This window comes from Muscardinus avellanarius, assembly GCF_963383645.1.
Source record: "Muscardinus avellanarius genome assembly, chromosome: 1".
Lineage (NCBI taxonomy): Eukaryota > Metazoa > Chordata > Mammalia > Rodentia > Gliridae > Muscardinus > Muscardinus avellanarius.
In genome coordinates, this window is record NC_137786.1 from 167636555 (window position 1) to 167659194 (window position 22640).

The window sequence follows — 22640 nt, forward strand, 5'->3', positions numbered from 1 at the left end:
TAAGATTGTCTTTTATAGATACTTATCATTTGCTATGTACCTTATGAGTTAGGCAGACATAAACACACAACACTAGGCCTGTGATTTTATGGAAGACGGTTGTAACACATACATAGCTATTGTTGCTAGTGATATGAAACTAGGAGGGTTACTGAACCAGTCCTGTGTGACTTTAATATGAGTTCATTCTTGGCCTTTGGAGGTAGCTGATGAAAAATAATAAGGATTAATGGTGGACAATAGAAAATTTTGGAGGGAACAATGTAAAAGATTAACCATTGGTTAATCCTTATTTCTTACATTGCAAGTTTGACTACAATCACCAACATGAAGTGCATATTATCTATACGATCCGGGATAGGGATACATACTATGTATGCTTCAAGGCAAAATAGATGTAGCATCTTTCTCTAGGAGTTTACTTTCCCATTATTGCATCACTAAAGTAATAATTTAAAAAAAGACAAGGAAACAACTGATTCTAGGTACATATCACGCATATATGTACTTTGGGGGGGGGGGTGGCGGGAGGGTGTACTAGGGATTAAACTCAGGGTCATCCTACCTCTGAGTCATACCCCCAGCACTTTATTTAAATTATTGTTTTGAAACAGGATCTTGCTAAATTTCTCAGGGTCTTACTAAGTTGCTGAGGCTGGCTACAAACCTGCAATCTTCCTGTCTCTGATTCCCATGACATGTACCACCATGCCTGGGCAGAAGTATACTTTGATAATTATCCCTTGCAGTATTATAATCCCCGAGTGATTTCCTGCCATCCCTTGTATCATTAGCTGCTGTGGGTTAGGTTAGTAATATTGATGATAGTCTTAAAAAACATAAAAATTATGGGCTATAATCATTGCATTCCAGATATTTATATCCTCACTATATTATAGAATTAGAAATTTTATAAGTTTTAGATTGCTTTATGTGCTTTTTGCTTCAAGGTAAAATTAATATAGATAGTAGAGCAAAATACATCTGAGTAAAATACTTTTTCCCAGACAATTTTTAAAACTTTTTATTTATATATTCATTTTCATTTTATTATTATCAATCTGCCTTTTATCCCTGTTTGAATCTTTCTTTCCAATGTTTACTTTTTATCTTATTTTCCTAACTATAAAATAATATGCATTATAGAAAATTATAAAATGAACAAAATATAAATAAAAAACAAAAACAGTTATCCCACCAAATAAGGATAAATTTATTAATATTTGGTGCATTTGAGTTTATTCTAGGTCTGTACATTTATTTATAAAATTAGAACCATTTTATATATAGTGGAAATGTATTCTTTTGTTTTTATTTCTTGAGTTTTTTTTTCTTTTTTTTTTTAATTTCACAATGTACCTTAAGAATTTTCTTATGTCATCAGTCTTCACAAATATTTTAGTGCCTATATAATGGTCTAGTGTATAAAGAGGAACCATTGTTAACTATGTTCATTTGGCTGAACATTTAGGTTGTTTTATGATTTATTTATAATTCAAGGTAATTCTTGTACAATCTTTCTGACCCCATCTTTTGATAAACCTCTTCAAGATAAACGTCTAGGTCCCTACTGCCTAGTCAGCATCTCACTTGGTTGTCTTATAGACATTGTACATTTAATATATCCCAAAGAAAACTCTTGGTGTTTGTCCTCAACTTGCCTTTTCATAGTCCTCCCTTTCATGGTAAGCGACAGCTCTACCCCAGTGTTATTCAGGTCACAAACCCTGAGGTCAGCCCTCTCTTCCATTTTTCCTTATATATATGTCCATGTTTTCTCATGGCTTACTTTTTTCCTTCCTTTAGCTCTAGAGTCGGAAGCCAACTTTTCACAGAAGCTATATCAGACCTATCCATGATCAGTGTTCCCTTATCTTCTTGGGGGTGGGGGATACTGGAGATTGAACCCAGGTTCTACCTCTGAACTATACCCTCAGCCCTTTTTATTTTTTTTTATTTTGAAGCAGAGTCTCACTAAGTAGCTGAGGGAGGCCTTGAGCCTGCAATCTTCTCATCTCAGCCTGCAAAGGACTAAGATCACAAGAACGCACCACCATACCCGGCCCCTCATCCTATTATAATTTCCTCCCAGTTATCATCCACTCCTTTCAAATTTTAATATGTGCTTATTTTCTGTCTCCCTGTACTAAACTGTAAGTTCTAAGAAAATAGGAGCTGGTTCATTTTATACATCTATTAACCTCAGCACAAAGAATACCTAGAATATGTTTAATAATGTTTAACTATTTGGGTACTGATTATGATGGAATTAAATGATGACTTACATGACCTATTTTGTAGCTGGCAGATTGTTTTCTTGATTTTTTTTTCCCCCTTAAAATTATCCTCCTACTGGTTATACATGGAAATGCCTGTTTTAATGCTATCTCATTTAAATGCTTATTTCCCCTTTTTCCTTAATTCTCATGTTTTCTTTTTCTCCTTTTTAGTTAATTATGTTAATCTTTCATCCACCCATATATTATTTCATCTTTTGTTTTATTCAGCAAATACAGTACTTGACAATGTTTGATATCCTCAGGGAAACAGGAAAACAGACAATATAGAGAAGCAGGGAAGTAAACCTAGAAATGTAGTAGAGGTAATACATGCTGAGGGTTGTATCAAATGCTAGAGGAAGGTCACAGAAGTTATCTCATCCAGTCCAGTGGCTCAGACACAGCCCCTAAGAAGGGGTGACTGAGACTGAAAAGTAGAGTAGGAATTTGCCCGTCTAACTGACTTCCTGTGAGGGATTCAATAGGGCCTAGGATGTAAGAGAGCTGAATGTGGAAGTCATATGCACTGTGCTTAGGCAGAGGTTCTTCCATGATCCTCTTGCCCCAGCCATTGTCTTATATTTTACATAAACAATATCCACCAAAATCAGAACAGCCCCAGTATTTTGAAGATGTTATTTAAATACATTGTAGATTTTGTAAGATTTATTATAATAATAACTGAAATAGTACCATGTAACCTAGAAAGTACTTTTATATTTTAATTGGCATAATAATTCCAGAAGGCAGTTATAATTGGTCCCTTTTACAATGAGGTAACAGATGCTGAGTAAGCCAAGGCTGATTCAACTATTAAATTGTGAAAGCTACAAGAGCTCTGATATTATATATAATGACTGTCAGAACAGGTCAGCAGATTAGGCTGAACATCTGGGAAGTATTCTCTAAATTATAATTTCTTAAAATTATGATCATTTTTCTTTTCTTTTCAAAGGCACATTGCTGAGGACACTATTCATAATCTTGTGTAGTTTATTAGGTACCAGTGTTTCCTTCTAGATACTTACTTCTATGAAGGAAGCAAGAAAAATAGAAGGAGTTAGTATGACTTTTGGGACTGGCAGACCAAGTCCATGGGGGAAAGAGGAGATGTTAGTTAAAAGGTCTAAAATTCAGTTATGCGCAAAGAATAAATATCATCAATCTAATGCACAGTCTTGTAACTACAGTTAATAACACTATATTGTATATTTGGAATTTGCTAAGATAAAAAGACCACTAGTAAATGACTCTCTGACGTTGCACTGTGTACTTTCTCTGCTTCTTTATCTTTGATGATGGGATGACAACTAAGTTTGTAGGGTGGTGTTGAAGTGTAGAGATACCATAAGGAAAGCAAATAATTGCTACTCAGCATATGTTAAATTGCTTCCTCCCTCCCTTTCTTTATAGGGACACCAATTATTTTCTGTTATTATTCGTAATCTAAAAAGATTTGCATTCACAGAAAGAGAAAGCTGGGCAAAATGATCATTAGGTCTAAATCCCATTTTTCGAGTTATCAAATACAATATACTTATTAAATCTTAAGGAACATGGAGGAAGGGAACACAGTTTTTTGAGACTCTCTTGGTGCCAGATGTCTTTCATATATTAGCACATTTAATCAGCAGTCTCAGTTAGCTTTCATGATCTTAACACTGCTTCTCAACCTATTAAAGAAAAAGAATGTTTTATCCTCTTTTTTCAATTATTTCTAATCAACATTGGGACTGTGTGGGCCTCAATATTAGAAAAAAACACTTTTTTGTTGTTGTTAATATTTGTGGTATTGGGAGGTGAACCTTGGGGCGTTCTACTTCTGAGTTTCACCCTCAAGCCTATTTTAATTTTGAAACAGGATCTCACTAAGTTGCTGAGGGCCTCACCAGGTTGCTGAGGCTGCTCACAAACTTTTGACCCTCCTGTTTCAGCCTCCCAAGTACTGGGATTATAGACACATCCCACTGGACTTGGCTTTGAAAACACATTTTGAACTAAAGTTAATAATTGTTACCATTTATTGCATTTCTTTTGTGTATGTCTGTGCTGAACATTCTTTATAAAATAACTAATTTAACTAGTAAGGTAGAAATTGTCTTTTCTCACTTTGTGTATAAGGAAGCAGAATCAAGAGTTTAATAACAGTAACAGCTGTGCAGTGTTACTGTGAATTAGACACACTACATATATAAATTTTTAATCTTTATAAGATAAACTCTTATAACTCTATAAGATAAATCCTACTTTTATTCTCATTTTGTAGATGACAAACTGAGGCACAGGGCAAGTTAAATAATTGTCCCCATAGCTAGTATAATAAATCTGAGGTCTGAACACAGACATACAGGCTGCGTAAGCCCACGCTTGACCATGATATTAAAGGTCATATCTTTCAGATATAACAAGATGAAGATTCAAATGAATGGTAGAGTCTCCGTCTTTTTGGTGTACCACATAAACAGCCTTGTTAGCTTCAAGACTTCCAGACTCTTCCCTGTGCTTCACGTTAGTCATTCTTGGGGGTTTGGTTTGGTTTGGATTTTCAAGTGTGGGTCAGTGAATATCTATCACTCTGACTCTTACACCAGACCCCATATGGCTTCCCTAATGAACATTGTATTGAAAGAACTTAGCTGCAGCTCTGAACATATCTTTCTGTGTCAACATTTAAATATTAACCTTCATCTTAGGCTTTAAAAAAAAAATTAGGAAGACCTTGAAGTACCTCTCTAAGTCCTTTTTCATATAGACTACTTCCTAATAGAAATGCTGTCAACTAACCCACTGGAGCCTGATATTTTGTTTTATGTTTTGTTTGGCTCTAATCTTTTTTAAAGTCTCATTTACCACCTTGAGTCCGGGAATGAAGGCAAAATGAAACAGCTAAAATAAATGTGATAGCTGGAGATTTCAAAGCCAATTACATGGAGCCTTGTTCTGAATTTATAATAGTATTAGTAAACTCTTATAGCTATCTAATACTTCATGACTAGATACTTTGCTATTTCTCATTTTAATACCTATGATACCATACAATGAACACAGAAATGGTATATCTATTATACAGGCTAGGAATCCAAAATAATAAAGATTCTATGATTTCCTTTACAATGAAAAGAGAACTGTTACATCTATCATACAGGCTGGAAATCTCAGATAATAGACACTCTGTGATTTTCCTTATAGTACCTGTAAAGTGAGAGATAAATTCAGAACCCATAATCCAAAAATAGGAGAATATCTTGGTTAAGAGCATAGATTGGGGTAGGAGGATAACTCTGGGTTCACTACTTACTATATAATTAGTTATATAACTTCTATTATATCAAAGATATATTATCTATTTATATGTTATCTAACTTTTCCCCATCCATGCCTATACCATGGGTTATTGAGTAAATGAGTTTATATATGTAAAATATTTTGCACAGAGCTGGCATAAAATGAGCTCATAGTGAGAATGTGATCTACCTCACCAAAGCAAAGATAAAAATAGTAATTTCAAATCACATAGTAAATTTTTGTGTGTGGGTGGGTCTGGGGGTGGAACCCAGGGGCATTCGACCTATAAATAGCTGAGGCTGTCCACGAACCGCGATTCTTCAGTCTCAGCCTCTTGAATGCTGGGATTACAAGTGTGTGCCACCACACCTGGCTCACATAATACAATTTTAATAAATTATTGTTTCTCTCTTCTGTTATTTACATTCCTTAAGAACAAGCAGTTTTCACAGGACCTGGTGGTGTGCATGTATAATTCCAGCACTTGGGAGACCAAGACAGGAGGATCACAGGTTCAAGGACAACCTCAGCAACTTAGTGAAGCCCTTTGCAACTTAATGAGACTCTGTTTCAAACTAAAGAATAAAAATAGGGCTGGGGATATAGCTCAGAGGTAGAATGCCCCAGAGCTCAATCTCTAGTAACACACACACACACACACACACACACACACACACACACACACATAGTAGTTTTCTTAAGTATCTAGTCTACCCCATTTCCCATTGAAACAAGTTTTGTAAACAAATCTTAGGAACTTCAAGTTTCCTGAAGCACATAGCACTATAGAGACACTGTGGAATTAGACACTGTCTTCATGGCTAAGTACGTATCACTATTAGGAGTGGCTGTTAGCCATCTTATGGACCTAGCACATACCCAGGGCAGCAGAACACAGGCTGTGGGTGATGGATGGAAAATGCTTATCAAACTTCCATATCCATATTTGGCTGTCACGTGACCATTCTGGAGCCATTGCATGTCACTAGATGTTGCTCATGAAAACCTAGTCGTCTAGACACCTCACGAACACAGAGATCCGACAGTGCCCACAACTACCAAATACCTTGCTGGTGATTCTTATTCTGTTTACATCTCCCCAGTTGGTTTTCTTCAGTGAGGTACTGCATAGTGAATGTTGGCATCAAAGAGACCCACATCCCAGTCACAGTTTGACTGCTCCCTTACCTGTACCACCCCTCTGTTCCCCAGGCCTGGGTTTCTTTGTGTGAAAAGTGTAGGTAATATTCACTGTGAAAACTGTGTTGCTGTGGAGGTAAAAGATGATGACGTATATGACCAAATAATAACTGAGAAGTGCAGGGATTCTCTGTGATTGCAATAGCCTCGTATCCAACTGCTTTCCTCCTCTACCTTACCACCTCCAACCCAAAGGAACAACAACAAAAAAAAAAACCTTCCAGCCCTCAGGCAAGTCATGTAGATTTTACAGAATATTTTATGAGGAGATGGAATAGAAAGTTATGAGGTAATTTTGCTCTAAATTCCACATTCTGCATTCCACCCTGCTGCACTAAGGTAACCTGAAATGACCACCAACCCCAGGGGTCTTGACACAAACCTAGGGAGCCCACTGGCTTTTTGATGTCTTGACTGCTACTTTTCACTGTCTCTTTTTTCAATGACCTTCATGCAGTTTCTGTTGCCTGGTATCCACCTTAACTGTGATTGGAATGCATAATTATAAAATGTCTCCTATCTCCTGAATATATTCTGGATTTATTAGACAGTAGACAGCCAGTTCAGGTCTTGTGTTAGTCTTAAAAGAAATAGAAAATCTTATGTCTAATTTTATTGTCATATATTCACATTCCAGTAATTCATTTACCAGCACCGACTTCCATTGCTTGTACTGGTCTAATTAGGATTTTTTTGTTTGTGTGTGTGTGTGTGTGTGTGTGTGTGTGTGTGTGTGTGTGTGGTACAGAGGTTCCTGGAAATCCTTCTACCTCCAGGCTATGCTCCCAGACCTATTTTTTATATTTTTATTTGGAAACAAGGTCTCTTAAGCCAGTGAGGCTGGCTTCGAACCAGCGCAATCCTCCTGTCTCTGCCTACAAAGCGCGGGGATTACGAGCATGCGCCACCATGCCCGGCTAATTGGGATCTCTAATAAAGTACTGTTAGTTATCCCTGGACCCTCAAGAAAGGCTGCTAGTTCTTTCACCAGATAGAATCCAGCACCAATTCCCTGTTTCTTAGTATAGTATGAGTATATATGTAAACCAGGGATTGAACCCAGGGGTATTCTCTCTCTAAGATAAACCCATAGCCCTTTGTATTTTTATTTTGAAAATGAATCTCTCACTAAGTTGCCAAGGCTGACCTCAAACCTGCAACCCTGTGTCTCAGCCTCTCAAATACTGGAATTACAGGTATGTGCCATCATGTCTGGCTTAATGTGTACCCTTACTCAACCTTTTTGAAATTCTTTGGTAGCAGAATACATAGAGACATCTATTATTTAAATGAATATGAACAGGAGAACTGTATGTATGGCAGAGAGGGAGAAGGAGTTTGGGAAATGATGGGGAGACACATCTAAAGACTGGAGAATCTCTCTCCTTCCCACCACACTTAACTGTTTTTAACTTTATTAAACACAAACACACATCCTTTCCGAGATGAAGTGATGCTTGAGGGGAAATTTTATGTTTGGATCAAATTTTTATCTCCCACATCACCTAGATTAGTATCTGGTACATAAAATTTTTTTTTCTGAGCACTTACCATATGGCAGGTGATTTGTTAAGGCTCTGCATATTTTATCCCATTTAATCTTGCAACAGCTCTCTGAGATGAGCTTAGGACCTCGTTTTCCAGATAAAGCAGCCAGGATTTAGACAAGTTGAGTCACTTCTCCATGGTCACACTGATAAATAAATGGCAGAGTAGTTTTGAAACCCAGGTCTATCGCCCAAAATCTCAAGTTATTTCCAGTGTGTTCACAGCCACCCTTTATCTTTTCCAAGGGCGATAAATACAGCCGAATGAGTGAGTAGATGCATTAGTAGAAAAGTCTATGGTCGCTATAAATTTATTTTAATAGTGCCATCATTTCTATAAAAGGACTTTAGCTAGCATCTAATTTCCTTGAAGTAGTCTAACCTGAGCTAAAATCTTTTTAGTAACTGAATATATTTGTGTAACTGAAAGCATTGGCGACTTTGACAAATTGAAATAGCAGATATGGTGATACCAGTTAATCTGTCCTGTTAGTCGCAACCAAATATTCATAATGCTACTTTTACCACTCATAATAGTGTGTTAGTACCTATATACCAAATTGAAGTAAAAGTCTCTCAATATTAAGGAAAAATTAGTCCTAAAGTAGAAATTATATTTTCTATTTCTGAGTTGTTTGAGAGTGTACAGACCTTTGAAGTCAAATTGAACAAAATAAAAATTCCTAATATAAATCCCTCTGGAGTAGAAAATGTGTGTTCATAAATTCAGATATCCTTCTTATAAAATTGACATTATATTATATATGCATATTTGTGGCTTTTTATCTCTCAGCTTATAAGATATATAATTTTGATGTCCTTTAAAAAGTCATTTCAAAAATAATGAAAGAGGAAAAATTAAATTTTATTTCTGGATATATTATCCAGAAATGATATCAAGTAAACTACTTGGCATATGCTTCCAGACTCCTTCTCATTATCTAGTAAATAGAATTGAGTTCATGCTTCTCATTTTTCTAGCCACAAAAACTGGTTGAAACTGTCTAGATACTATCAGTACTTGCTCTTTTACTGATTATGTTGTGAATATCTTTCTGTGCCATCAAATCTACTTACATAGCAATGTTTTTAATGCTTATTTGTCTGTCTAGTACTAATGAACTTAAATGTTTATTCTGTGTGTTTACTTTTACAATTTCTGTGATAATGACAATTTTGTGCATCAGTTTTATAGAACAAATTCTTGAAAGGGGGATTTCTGAACTGCAGACTAAGCAGTGTATACCAACACCACCAGTATGTGGAGAGTGTCTCTGCGGCTATTAGAAGAAAGATAAATGGTGCCATTTGTTCTGATTTGGAAAGATGTCTAATATATAATGGAAAATTAAAAACTAAAAGCATTGGTAAAATAACATATGTAATACCAATGCAAAAGTTAGTGTTTAGGAAGCACCATTATACAGGTCCCTTGGTGATAAAAGCCACTGATAGTTACTTTTTCATTTGTCCCTCTGTAGAGAATTAACATTAAAGTGCTGTTTGGGTGAACTTGTGCATAGATTTGAATATAGAAGCAATATGAGCATAGAGAGAAATTGGGATCATTGTGTTGGGCACAAGAGACAAAACTAAAGTAAGCACATTTTCTGATTTAAAAGAACACAGCAAATTAAAAGGAGAATCAAAATGAATAAGTAAATTATATTACCTACTACTATCAAAGTAGATTAATATACCAAAAGGCAGAATACTGTCAATATAAGGGAACTTGTGGGGGAAAAGGGTTGACCAGTTATCAGATAAGAGAAAGAGTGTGTGGTTGAATTTGAATTTAACAATGATAAACAAAGAGTAGGTTTTAGTGCAAATATGTCTCATGTGATACTAATGGATTTATACAAAAAAGAGAGTCATCATTTATATGAACTTGAAATTTAGTTGGACATTCTATTTTAATACTTTTATTGCTGCCTTGTAATTATACACATCTTAGGTTCAAAGTTATACAAACAAACATGTACTCAGTCTTGGAATTGACTAAATATTTCAACCTAGACATATTCCAGAAACATGATTTTGTCATCATAAGGTACAATTATCCCTTATAGATATATAACCTGATGACTTAGTTCCAGATTATTTGTTAAATACTTATGATAAACCAGGCATGATAGTTCATGCCTGTAATCTCAGTACATTGGATGCTGAGACAGGAAGATGGTAGGTTCAAGGATGGCCTCAGCAACTCGGTGAGACTCCTAGAAATGAGACAATGTATAAAAATTCCATCTCTCTTGCTCAGAGATAGAATGCCCCTGGGTTCAGTATCCAATAAACACATACACACACACACACACACACACACACACACACACACACACACTACTTGTGGTAAACATGATATTTGTTGTGCTACATACTATCCATGTATCAGTTCATCTAATAAACAGAAGGCCCTGAGAGGTAGGCATGTTTCCTGCTCCTGAGTAGGAAATTAAGTCACAGAGGTAAGGATCATATAGCTTATAAGTGATGGGCAAAGAACTTGCATCTAGATGGTCAGACTTATAGTTCACTTTTTTGCTAACTATTCTCTATTGCCTTTTAAAGAGGAGGTAAAATTGCTAACAGGATCAAGAACATGTTAGAGAAGACAAAAAGAGCAGCACAGCGAGAAAAGGTATTTTTTGATGGGAAAGTTCTCAAGATCCATCTCATTAGGTCTCACTTTTGCTGATCTCTAACTGCAGCTTTCTCTGGATTCTCATTTGCATATGACCTATCATTAGAGTAATTTGTATAAGTCTTTGTTCTTGCAATCAAATCTTCTTACAAACAAAATGTTCACTCAGTGAACAGAGGGAACATTTTGCCATATTCACCACTAATACATACCTCTTTGGGAGCCTGGCAGGCAATAGGTCTTTGGTAAATATTTTTTTGGGATAAATGAACATTTAAGTGAGCGATCAACATGACTAAACTCCTTTAATTGCATCTAGTAGAAGGGACACCAACCCCCATCGCTTCCCATCAGCTATGGATGCTAGAATTACACCCACGACCTCACTAACTTTTAGCATTGTTTCATACTCAAATATTTAATAGACTTCTAGGTGGGCATATTTAAGGTTTCTCTTTAACTTTGTACTTGCTCTTACACTTTCTAAAAGTCCTCTCTCACCCACCCAATGCTGCACTGGAATCCCTGCCCCCGTATGCTGTTTACTTTCATTTGACCCCAGTGTAGTCTCTCCAAATAAGAAGAGAATTCGAGGCCCTCATATCCCATTGTCCCCGCTGCTCCACATAAAATGTTGTACTCCATTCACACTATGAAATAAAGTACTTTCTTCTGTCATTAAAAATTCTCTGTCATTAAAATTTTGAGCAAAAGTTAACTTAAGTGGCTAAACAAAGCATGCTATAGATAGATACATACACACATAGATACATACATACCTATGTTCTATACCCTTGTTCCCTTGTTAGACATTTGATTGTTTCTTTTTGTTTTATTGCACTTTGTATTCTTTTATATCTTGACTTTGTCTCTATAGAAACCATTGTTCACATTTTTATTTTTTTTCCTAAGGGTAGCACACTAGAGATAGAATTACTAAAACAAAAAGCAGGATTACTTCTAAAACTCCTGAAATGTATTGCCAAATTGCTTCCTTGAAATGTTTTAAGTGGGTTTTATACCCCATAATGCCAGTGAATGAGTGTCTGTGTCACCATGCCACAACTAAATTGCCATTTGTCAATTTTAAGATCCTTTATTACTTTTAAGTAGGCAAAGAGGGAATATAATTTAATTTGCATCCCTTTTATAACAAGTGAAGTTAAACATTTATATATGTATATTTATTTGCTATTAGTGTTTCTCTTTTGTGGTTGGATGCTCATAGCCTTTTACTATTTTATGGAAGTATTACTATTTTTCTTATTGAGTCGTAGAAGCATTTTGAATATATTGATAAATACTTTTGAGCAGATGTTTCCCTGGCTTATTGCTTAGTTATGAGCTGTTACTGTTTTCTTGTGTGTTTTTACTTCAGTGGCTTTAAGATTTTATGTAGTAAAAACTCTGGTCTTTTATGTGATTTCTTTCATTTATGCTTAAAATTTCCTTTTTCATCAAGATGCTAGGTAACCATTAAACTGTTTCTTTGTTGATTTATATTTTATCCTATGAGGTCAACTGAAAAGAAAAAAGTTTAAATACTAGTAAAGGACATATTGAATTTTTCCCAAATAATGAAAATCCAGATCTCAAAGCCATTAGTGTGGCCATAATACTGTGTGTCTCTCAATATTTGCTTGAATATATTTCAGAAAACCCTCAAAATAATACCATAACTGGACACACTCACCCAGTACTAAGATTCAAAGATGCCTCTCCTCTTTACTCCACTAACCATTGTCAAGGTCACTGATTTTCAACTTCTTGTTCCAACAAAACACTCCATGACCCCAATTATAACCTTGAGAGAGCCCAGATTTTTTTAAACCCAAATACTCTTAACAAAGAAATAAAGCATCTCAATCATTGAAAATTTTGAAAATGACTTTAAATGGCACGGCTCTAAATCTACCCTTCCTCTCCTTGATAAACAAACACAGGAAGATATAGCTGAGAATTATGTTTACATAGAGAAAGCAGTGAAGCAGTCCTATTTTCTATTTTTAAAATGTAAATATTTGCAGATGATGGTACAGAGACTATTATTAATAACAAATTACTTTGAGTCCAATAATTTTCAATGATACCACACCTGTGAACCTAGCCAGAAGCAAATCATTATAAAGGTAAAGGCACAAGTCAGGGGTTCGGGTTGGGACTGATATATTGTTAGGGCCACTCAAAATAATTGAGAAGCTTAGAGAGAGGGCACCAACCTCCAGAGTTACGACAGGGGATCAATTACCTTTTCAGGTTTAGGAGCAAAAGTGGGTCTTTGGAAGGCACCATTATGCACATCTCTTTGTGATAAAAGCTACTGGTAGTTTGGGATTTGTTCATCCCTCTGTACAGAATTTATATTATAAAAAGTGCTATTGTATAAACTGCTCCATTCCAAATGAGAAGAAAAAATCATATCTCCTGTATATTCAGTCAGAGGGAATCAACATTCTGAGGGGTTCTGCATCCCTGGGAGCTTGAATGTCTGAAAGTGATAACCAAGATGATAATATCTACCCATTGGTGAGTTCCCAGTGTCTTGTGCACTGAGTTAAGTGTTTGATGCATACTCTCCTGAGGTCTCATGGCCACTCTGTTGATATTACTATTCCCATGTTCCAGATGAGAACACTGAGGCTCAAGGAAGTTAAGAAATCCCAGCAGGTCACTAAAGTAGAATTTGGAAGATCCAGAACCCACAGCTAGAGCTCTTTCTTTGTACTCACCATGTTGCTTCATAATAATTCACCTCTCTATATCATTTTATAGCTTATAACTTTGCTAATGGCTTTATATCTTTCTAATATCATTAAAGCTTTATAAAGAGGAAGTTAAATTTTAGAAAAGTTAAATTAATGTGGTACAAACAATCATTAATTTCATAGGTCTTAGTAGAAGTTGTGGAGACCCCAAATTATGGTGCTTAGAGTTAGCAGGATGAATGTATTCTTACAAATCGTCTAGACCCATTCTTCCCCCAAGGTCCCTTTGTATCATATTTAAAGCCCCTTAGAGCCTCTTTTCCAAGTGACTAATATTTTCTGTTTAAAGTTTAATATAGGAACCTGGACCTGGTAGCACATGCCTGTAATCCTAATACTAGAGAGATTGAGACAAGAGAATTGCAGGTTCATGGCCAGCCCCAGCTATGTAGGAGATTCTCAGCAACCTATTGAGACCCTGTTTCAAAGTGAAAACTTTAAAAAGGACTAGAGGTGTACTTCAGAGGTAAAATATCCCTGGGTTCAATTCCCAGAAACACACACACACACACACACACACACACACACACACACACACATACAAGTTCAGCATGAGAGAAGTCAGCCTACTCATTAATCATTAAAATCCCATTTTACATGTTGAGGCACATACCTAAACACTTGAGCCTATAGTGTCTTTTATACCCTAATTATTCTTAGGATGTTCCCAAATTCCCTGTAAACCTACCAGCCCAAGCCTAAGAACTACTAGCATAAGAACTCTATGCTTATTCTACAAAAGTTTGGTCCAATAAACAGTGTATTATTTGTATATAGGAGCATGGAACATCCTTTGAACGTTAAAAAAAATTTTTAAACTTTGCCATCAAGTGATTTCAGGTAGCATTCTAGAAGTTTTGACAACCGGCTCTCGGTACCCCAGCCGCCATCACTGAAGTGATTTTGATCCAAGTCCTTCTGATGCAGGGAATGGGATTGCAAATTCCCTTCCCATGAGGCAGCTTAGGAATGGAGCAGCAAGGCAAGCACTGGAGAATCTGAATGCATTACAGACTCACTCCTGCTATTTGACAGAGAGATTTATGCCGTACGGCATGCAAATGTATAACCTAAATCTTTGCTCCTGTAATTTCAGACTCTTAGTTCTGGCTCAGGAAGAGAGAGTGCAAAGCACTGATCACTTTGCGTCACGGTTCTTCTCATTCTCTCTGACAGTGAATTCATACTGTCAGGGAAGCAATAGGGAAACAAAGACAAATGAGAGTTTGTCTTGGCCCTCTGGGCACCAATACTCTAAAGGAAGAGATAGTCCTGTGAACCAAATATGGCAGTACAATAGGGTGAGGTCTCCAACCAAGATATATTTGAAGGGCGTGCTGGGGAGTTCGCAAGCTCAGAAAAGTGTGACCAATCTTACTGTTAACTCTAAGGGAGAGAAGCCATCTTCCCTTCACCTCGTACGTGTAGGTGCTACACAAACAAGGAGTATTTACAGTCGCAGTCATCATTAACAACTTCTTAACGTTTGTTGTCTTCAGTACAGGGCTGGGATTAGACATAAGGTACTCATGTCAGGTGTGAAATTTAATGGAAACACCAAAAAAGTAATAATTAAGATAGTGATATTTTAATGCAATCTTTTAAAATAAGATTAATATATTCAGGCATGGTGGTACAGACCTATAATCCCAGAATTTAGGAGGCTGAGACAGGAGGATTAGAGTTTGAAGACAGCCTCAGCAACACAGCAAGACTCTCAACACCATAGCAAGACCCTGTTTCAAAACAAACAAAAAAAAATTTTTTTGAAGAGCTAGAGATGTAGCTTGGAGGTAGTAGAGGTAGAATGCTTCTAGGTTCAACCTCCAATACCACTAAAAATTAATTCAAAAGAAGTAATAATGAACAAAATAGCAAAATTTTTAAAGACAGGATGGTATTGGTGATTGGTGTCAGGTACTATGAGATTACATATTTTGTCAGTAGTCTAGTTTCAGGGATCTGAATAGATTGTATAATAAACAGAGAAAGTCTCTTTTATTTTTTACTCTTAATTGCAAGTAGGAGATTTGACCTAAGGTTGGGATGTTGGTAGTTAATTTTCATTATACAAGTAATATCATATGGGAACCATTAGGGAAACTCAACAGCATGTTCCCTAATAGGCCTTCTTTTTATTATATGTATATATATTTTTTAATTTTTATTGGTGCATTGTAGTCATACATCTTAATGGGATATAAGATGGTGGAGACTTACATGTACACATCACCCAATTCTAATAAGGCTTCTTAAAGAATGAAGCCAGACTTATTCTAGAGTGAAGGAACCTCTGAACATGTTAGCCACAAGTTTTGGCAGAGTACCATTCCAGAGCTCTCAAAATAGTGGATATGCAGGGCATAGTGGTTCATGCTTGTAATCCCAGCATTTGGGAGGCTGAGATAGGAGAATCGTGGTTCGTGGACAGCCTCAGCTAGTTAATGAGGCCCTCCACAACTTAGTGAGACCCTGTTTCAAAATAAAGAATAAATAAAAGGCAGGGGGTTAAGCTCGAAGGACAAATGCCCCTGGATTCCATCCTTAGACCCACAAATAAAATAAAATAAAAATAGTGGACACATTTGCAGTGACCTTCTGTGGGTTTGCATCTTTTTCTTATGCTACCAATTGATAATTTCTTTTTCTGCCCATTTAGTTACGTTGTTCATATTTCAAAGGAGAATCTAATTTGTCTAGTCCTGTTTTGTTTTGTTTTGTTTTGTTTTGTTCTGGGTTTACCATACAGATCACTGCTGTAGGGGGAGGAACCCAGTCCTGGTCCACTGGTTAAGCTGCTTTGGCCAAGAGGGGACTGAGTTATGTTAGAGACCAGTGAGGCAGCAAGAAAGGGGCAGTTGCAGGTGAGGTAGATTTTCTAAGAGCTGGGTGTAGATAAAGCCTCCTCTCTTTCCAATAAACCAGCAATGTGGATTAGCAATTAAAAATGCAAAGCAAGCAGAGCAAATAGCAAGCTCTAATGGAGTTCAGAGAAAAGAGAGGGCGCCAAGGGCCAGAGTGTGTTAACCATATTCTATAAGAGCCTGCAGTTATAAAGCCATAGATATGCAAATACATGCTGATAGCTCAGCAAATGAGACTACAAAATCATTTATGTATGGTCCCTGATAAGTGGTCAGATAGATAAATGATTTGTTTATAAATTCACTTAGAAATTGTGTATCTGTAATGACTTCTCCCACTTCTGGAGATACCCAGAGAATGAAGAAAGCCAGTAGGTATCTTGGATTGGGTTTCCATGTTCATTACCTTCTGACTCTGGATACTTATGATGCGATAAACAGACTCTTTCTACTGTGGCTGGCTGACTCACACTGCTAAAAGTTACTTCCCTACCCTTTCTATATTCACTGACCTATTGGGAAGTGTTGATGGCATCTGTTTCTGCCACACAGACCCCAGTAACAGAAAGCAACATTTCTTGTCTATCTAAAGAGATATTATAAAAAATTTAACTACAAGGAAAGACTAAGATGCTGACTTGATGGCACTGGGCCCTCTGGAACTCAGAACATAGAAGTCTGTGCCTGGTGTGACTCTTCACAAGGACTGTGTGCAAGCAACTCCTTCTTATGTTCAGACGGTAGCTTGTGTAGTACTTACTATATGTTGTACTATGTCCTACATAGTACATAATATGTGTTAGCTTCCTAGGACTATACTGAAGCTGTTAGCTATAAATCTTCAAATACAATCTTATGTTCATGATGCTGGTAAACAGGTTCTCGCAGATATTTTTAATTGTGTTGTTTGGTTTCAAGAGAACTCTGTCAAATATGTCAAGTGCTTTGTTGTGTTTTGGTATTCTTTTCATTGATTCATCTCCCAAAATATCAAGTATTCTCCCAACCGAGAAAAGAAACTTGTCCTTTCTATTCTTTGCCCTGTGATTATACACAATAACCAAAAAATAAATAGGGAAAAATGGAAGACTGAATGGCAGGTAAGAATAAACCTGCAATATCAACATCTCTTATCTTCATTGGTAAGATTTGGAATAATGAGTAATAAACGTAGGCAAACCCTCAATCCACCATGAAAAACATTCTAGAAGTGATTGTAAGCAAAGAAATAAGAATATCTTTCTAAACTCCAAGGTATTGAAGCCTTGATACGTGGATCATATAATAGTATTACTTTCATAAAATGGTTTCAAAAAAGATATAGGCAAAAGTCTCAAGAGTTTGGTACTGGACTAAGTATGGGTCCTCATTTTTCTTGTCTTGAATTATCGTGGTGTTCTAAGAGTAATGAATGTTCTCTTAATTCAGCTTAATATAACATACTTAGGATTTTTAGAAGATATGTGTTAGCCAGTTTTGATCTAATATTCTTTCTCAAAATATGGTACTACTGAGGCAAAAGAACTAGGAGAAATTTGATGATATCATTTTCTTGGTCTGTCAAGTCCATTTCAGACTGAGAAAATTGCATCAGCCTCCTTAGTGGAAAGTACAATGGTACTGAAATGACATCACCATAAAATGTTTTATGAACTAAAAGCAGTCATCAATTCCTTTGTCCTAAAGTCCTGTGCTAGCAGAGCAGGTCAGCTACCATTTTATGTATAACATTTTTAAAAGTAAGGATGCAGTAAGTTCTCTAAAATTCTATGCTCTTAATTACATAATTAGAATATGGCATTCTTTATGTTGTCTGTGTTCCAGAGTGTTAAACATACTGCAGGTATAATGAAATGTATTAACACATGCCTATTCACAGTTCTTTCTATTGTTAATGTTTTGGTTTGGTTTTGGTACAAGGAATTGAATTCAAGGGCATCCTACCTCCACGCTATGTCTCCAGCACTACTTTATTTTTGAATTTTTAGTTTTTAATTTTTATTGATATATTGTATTCATACATTGTTATGGGATACAAGATGGTAGAGGCATACATGCACACATCACTCATTTTGCATTTCCCCAGTTCCCACCCCATTTCCTCCCCCTCCCTTTTTCTCTTGTTTGGCTTACTGATTGACTTTGATATATTTATGAATGTACCTCATGTACATTAGGAAATTTTTCTCTCTTCCTCACTCATCTTCCTCAGGTAGCCTTATTTGCTCATCTATGTTTTTTCCTTCCTCTAGAGTTCCTCTTATGAGCCTTTTTTCTTTGGCTTCTGAATATTGACTAATTTCACTTAACATAATGTTCTTGATTTTCATCCATTTCCCCACCAATGACATAAATTTTTCTTCTGTATGGCTGAGTAAAATTCCATTGTGCACATATCTCATAGTTTTGTAATTTATTCATCTGATGATGAACATCTTGGCTGGTTCCATAGTTTGACAATTGTGAATTGTGCGGCTATGAACATACATACACATGCATTAGTTTGGTGGTTTGGTCTCCTTTCTTTTGGTAGATACCCAGAAGTGGTATTTCTGGATAGAGTTAGTTCGTTCCCATTCTTCTGAAGATTCTCCATACTGTTTTCCAAAGTGGTTGCACTAATTTGCAATTCTACCAACAATGTATTAGAGTTTCCCTTCTCTGTATTATCGCCAGCATTTGTTGTTGTTTGTGTTTTGAATGATTGCCATTCTAATTGGAGTTAGGTGAAATCTCTGGGTAGTTTTGTTTTGCATCTCTCTGATTGCTAATGATGTTGAACATTTTTTCATACATTTATTGGCCATTTGAATTTCTTCTTTTGTGAAGTGTCTATTTAGTTCACTTGCCCAATTTTGATTAGGCTATTTGTTTCCTTAGCAGTGAATTTCCTGAATTTTCTGTAATAGTCTACATATTAGTTCTTTATCAGAAGAATAGTTGGCAAAAATGTTTTCCCATTCTTTTGTTTCCCTGTTCAGATTCTTGATAGTTTCCTTTGCTGGACAAAAGCTTTTCAGTTTAATACAATCCCACATATTGATACTCCTTTTAATTTCTTGTGCCTTTGGGGTTGTATGATTCATTTTTATATGTATATGTGTTGAAGTATTAAACCTATGTCTTCTTCAAGGAGCTGTAAGGTCTCTGGTCTGATTTCCAAGTTTTTGACCCATCTTGAATTGACTTTTGTGCAGGATGAGAAAGTAGGGTTTATTTCCATTTTTCTGTGTATGATTACCCAGTTTTACCAACACAATTTATTGAAGAGGCTATCTTTAATCCAGTATATGTTTTTTGTCCCAAAGTCATAGTAATAAAAACAGCATGATATTGGCATAAAAACAGACACTTAGACTAATGGGGCAGAATAGAAGACTCAGAAACATGTCCACAGACTTACAAACAATTGATTTTTATTTTATTTTTTGAAGCAAGGTCTTACTAATTTACTGCAGGCTAGCCTCAAATGTGTGATCCTCCCATCTCTGCCTCCCAAGTACTGGAAATATTAATGTGTGCAATGTACCCAGCTATTATTTCTTTTTATTTAATTTGTAGTCTTAAATAAGAGGTTTTAAAATGTATAAGGAACTGTGAATTTTGCTTAGTGATTAGTGCTTGTCAAGCATTATTACATATGAATTATGTATAAAAATTCAAAACTGTTATGTTTAGGTAAGTATTGTTTATTACTTGGTCATTTTTAAAAATATTTTTCTCTAAGGTATGACATTAATAAGCTATCATTAGTCTGGCTCTTTTTATAAATATGAAGAAAGGCATTAGTAAAACCCAGATTAAAATGTGGTTTTCCATTTTTCCCCAAAACCCCAGTTTTATCCACATTTTTAGAAAACTTTGAAATGCCTCTTGAAATACCTTACATTAAATGTGTGTTTATAGTGATGAAATGAACAAATGTGATTGATTTCTAGAAACTAGAAATTATTTTACTCATTAATTGTTAGAATAGGACCTAATTAATTATAAAACTCCATTTTGTGTAGATACCACTTATTCTTTTTCCATTTATCTGTTGATGCACATTGGAGTGGTACCATAATTTGGCTAGGATCAATCGTGCTATGCTGTGCCCATCCTGAAATCTTTATAATTTTTTAACCAAGAACTTAAAGTTTTTATCTTGCATTAGGCTTCACCAATTGTATTGCTGATATTATTCATGAAAAGAAATCACTTGAAAAAGAAGAATGGGACTTAATTGGTTATTAGAACATTTAGGTGAAGTCAGAATGAGCTGTGCCCTTAAGACATTTTGCCTATTTAAAAATAATTTTTAAAATGCCTGGCATAGTGGTGCACACTTGTAATCCCAGCATTTGGGAGGCTGAGACAGGAGGATCGCGGTTCGTGGACAGCCTCAGCTACTTAATGAGGCCCTCTGCAACTCAGGGAGACCCCGTTTCAAAATAAAGAATAAATAATAGGTCTGGGGGTATAGTTCAGAGGCAGAATGCCCCTTGGGTTCCACCCTCAGTATCGTAAAAAAAAATATTAATTAATAATAAAAATAATAAAATAAATAAATTTGTAGTCTTAAGTTTTGCCCTGCTTATACAACAATAGCAAAATGACCCAAGCTTAAACTAGATAGTTTATTTTTATCACCATAGAAGAAATCCAAAGGTAGGTAGCCCAGAGGCAGTATAGTGTCACTCCATATCACAGAGATCCAAGCTTGTCCTTTATGCTCCACTGTCTGTATCTTTTGCTGCCTTTATTCATAAGCTTCTTTCTTGGCCCAAGATGACCACTGAAGCACCAGTCATCATATCTAGGCTTCAGATCAGCAGAGGGAGGAAACAGGAAAGGAGAAAACTGCAGAGGTCCCGGCTAAATAAACTTCCCTATAAGCACCTGTTCCACGAATCCCACAGAAAGTTTGGGCTCAGGTCACAGTGGCCTGAACATTTTCATGGAGCCACACCTACCCACAAGGGAGGCTAAAGAATAAAGTGTTTATTACGTAAAACATAACCAGTGGAAAGTTTGGTTTATAGTAAGACAGAGTGAATGGCATTGGTTTATACTTTTATTTTGCATATGGTAAATGGCTACTAGTGAATTCCTGATGTGTGCTGACCATGATATCTTTCTCTTCCTCTTGTGTCACCAGGCCTCCGGAACCCGTTTACAGCACTGTGAACAAACTGTGTGATAAGCCTGCTTCTCCCAGGCACTATTCCCCTGTTGAGTGTGACAAAAGCTTCCTTCTCTCAGCTCCCTACCCCCACTACCACCTAGGCCTGCTCCCTGACTCTGAGATGACCAGGTACTGCATGCGCTTCCTCATTCATCTTCTCAAGTTGCATGTTCTTCCATGGGGTGAGTGGGGAGAATCTGCCTCTGCTCACCGTTCCTGCATGGAACATCTCCCTCAGGGTGGAGAGATGTTCTAGTCCTGTGGCACCATGGAAAAATTAAGAGCATTGCCTTTTCCCCACCCTGGTGTGATCGCAGAACATTCATACCAGATCACATACTGCCCCACATATTTTTGATCCTCATACATTTTAGCAAGTTATTGGTTACGTTGCTCCTGAACAACGAATTTTGGAGTCTAATTATCACTGCTTCCTTCAGACAGAAGGATGAAAGCAGACATTTACTGAGTATCTTCAAATAATATTTAATAAGTTCTTACTATTCCTCAGGTAGAACAAACCATGAGAAATAGATACTAGCATTGCCACTTAACTTTTTAACTGATATATTAACATGAATATTGCCATTTAACTAGCTCTGGAGGAATTAAGGAATTTATCCCAAACTGTAGAATTAATTGGTTCCACCTAACTATAGTGAACAAACTTAATATTTTTACGTTACTTTGCTGGGTGTTTAAGTATACTCTTATTTAATTATTCCCATTGCTTATGTAGATACACAAGTTCAGAGAGGTGAAGGTATTGCTCTCAGTATGATCTTGCTAGTAATGTGGAGTCCAGATTTGACCTAAGACTTTTCTGAGTTTTTCCACAACTTTGTAAACTGGCTGTTCTAAGTCTCAAAGCTGTACACAATTCCAC

At 36.2% G+C, this 22640-nt stretch overlaps 1 protein-coding gene across 20 annotated transcripts in view; it reads left to right on the plus strand.

Moving 5' to 3' along the window:
* DLG2 (discs large MAGUK scaffold protein 2) overlaps positions 1–22640 on the plus strand; it is a gene marked incomplete at both ends in the record, with an annotated part of 2113672 nt that overhangs the window by 1604468 nt on the left and 486564 nt on the right. For 15 of the 20 annotated variants that reach the window (XM_080704556.1, XM_080704555.1, XM_080704557.1 and 12 more), the window contains one exon: positions 21728–21883. The exons of 4 other annotated variants lie outside the window; for them this stretch is intronic. In XM_080704556.1, coding sequence (XP_080560682.1) covers positions 21728–21883 — 156 coding nt within the window. Of the gene's footprint in view, positions 1–21727; positions 21941–22640 lie in introns of all 20 variants that reach the window. One more of the 20 variants, XM_080704554.1, reaches the window with a different exon arrangement.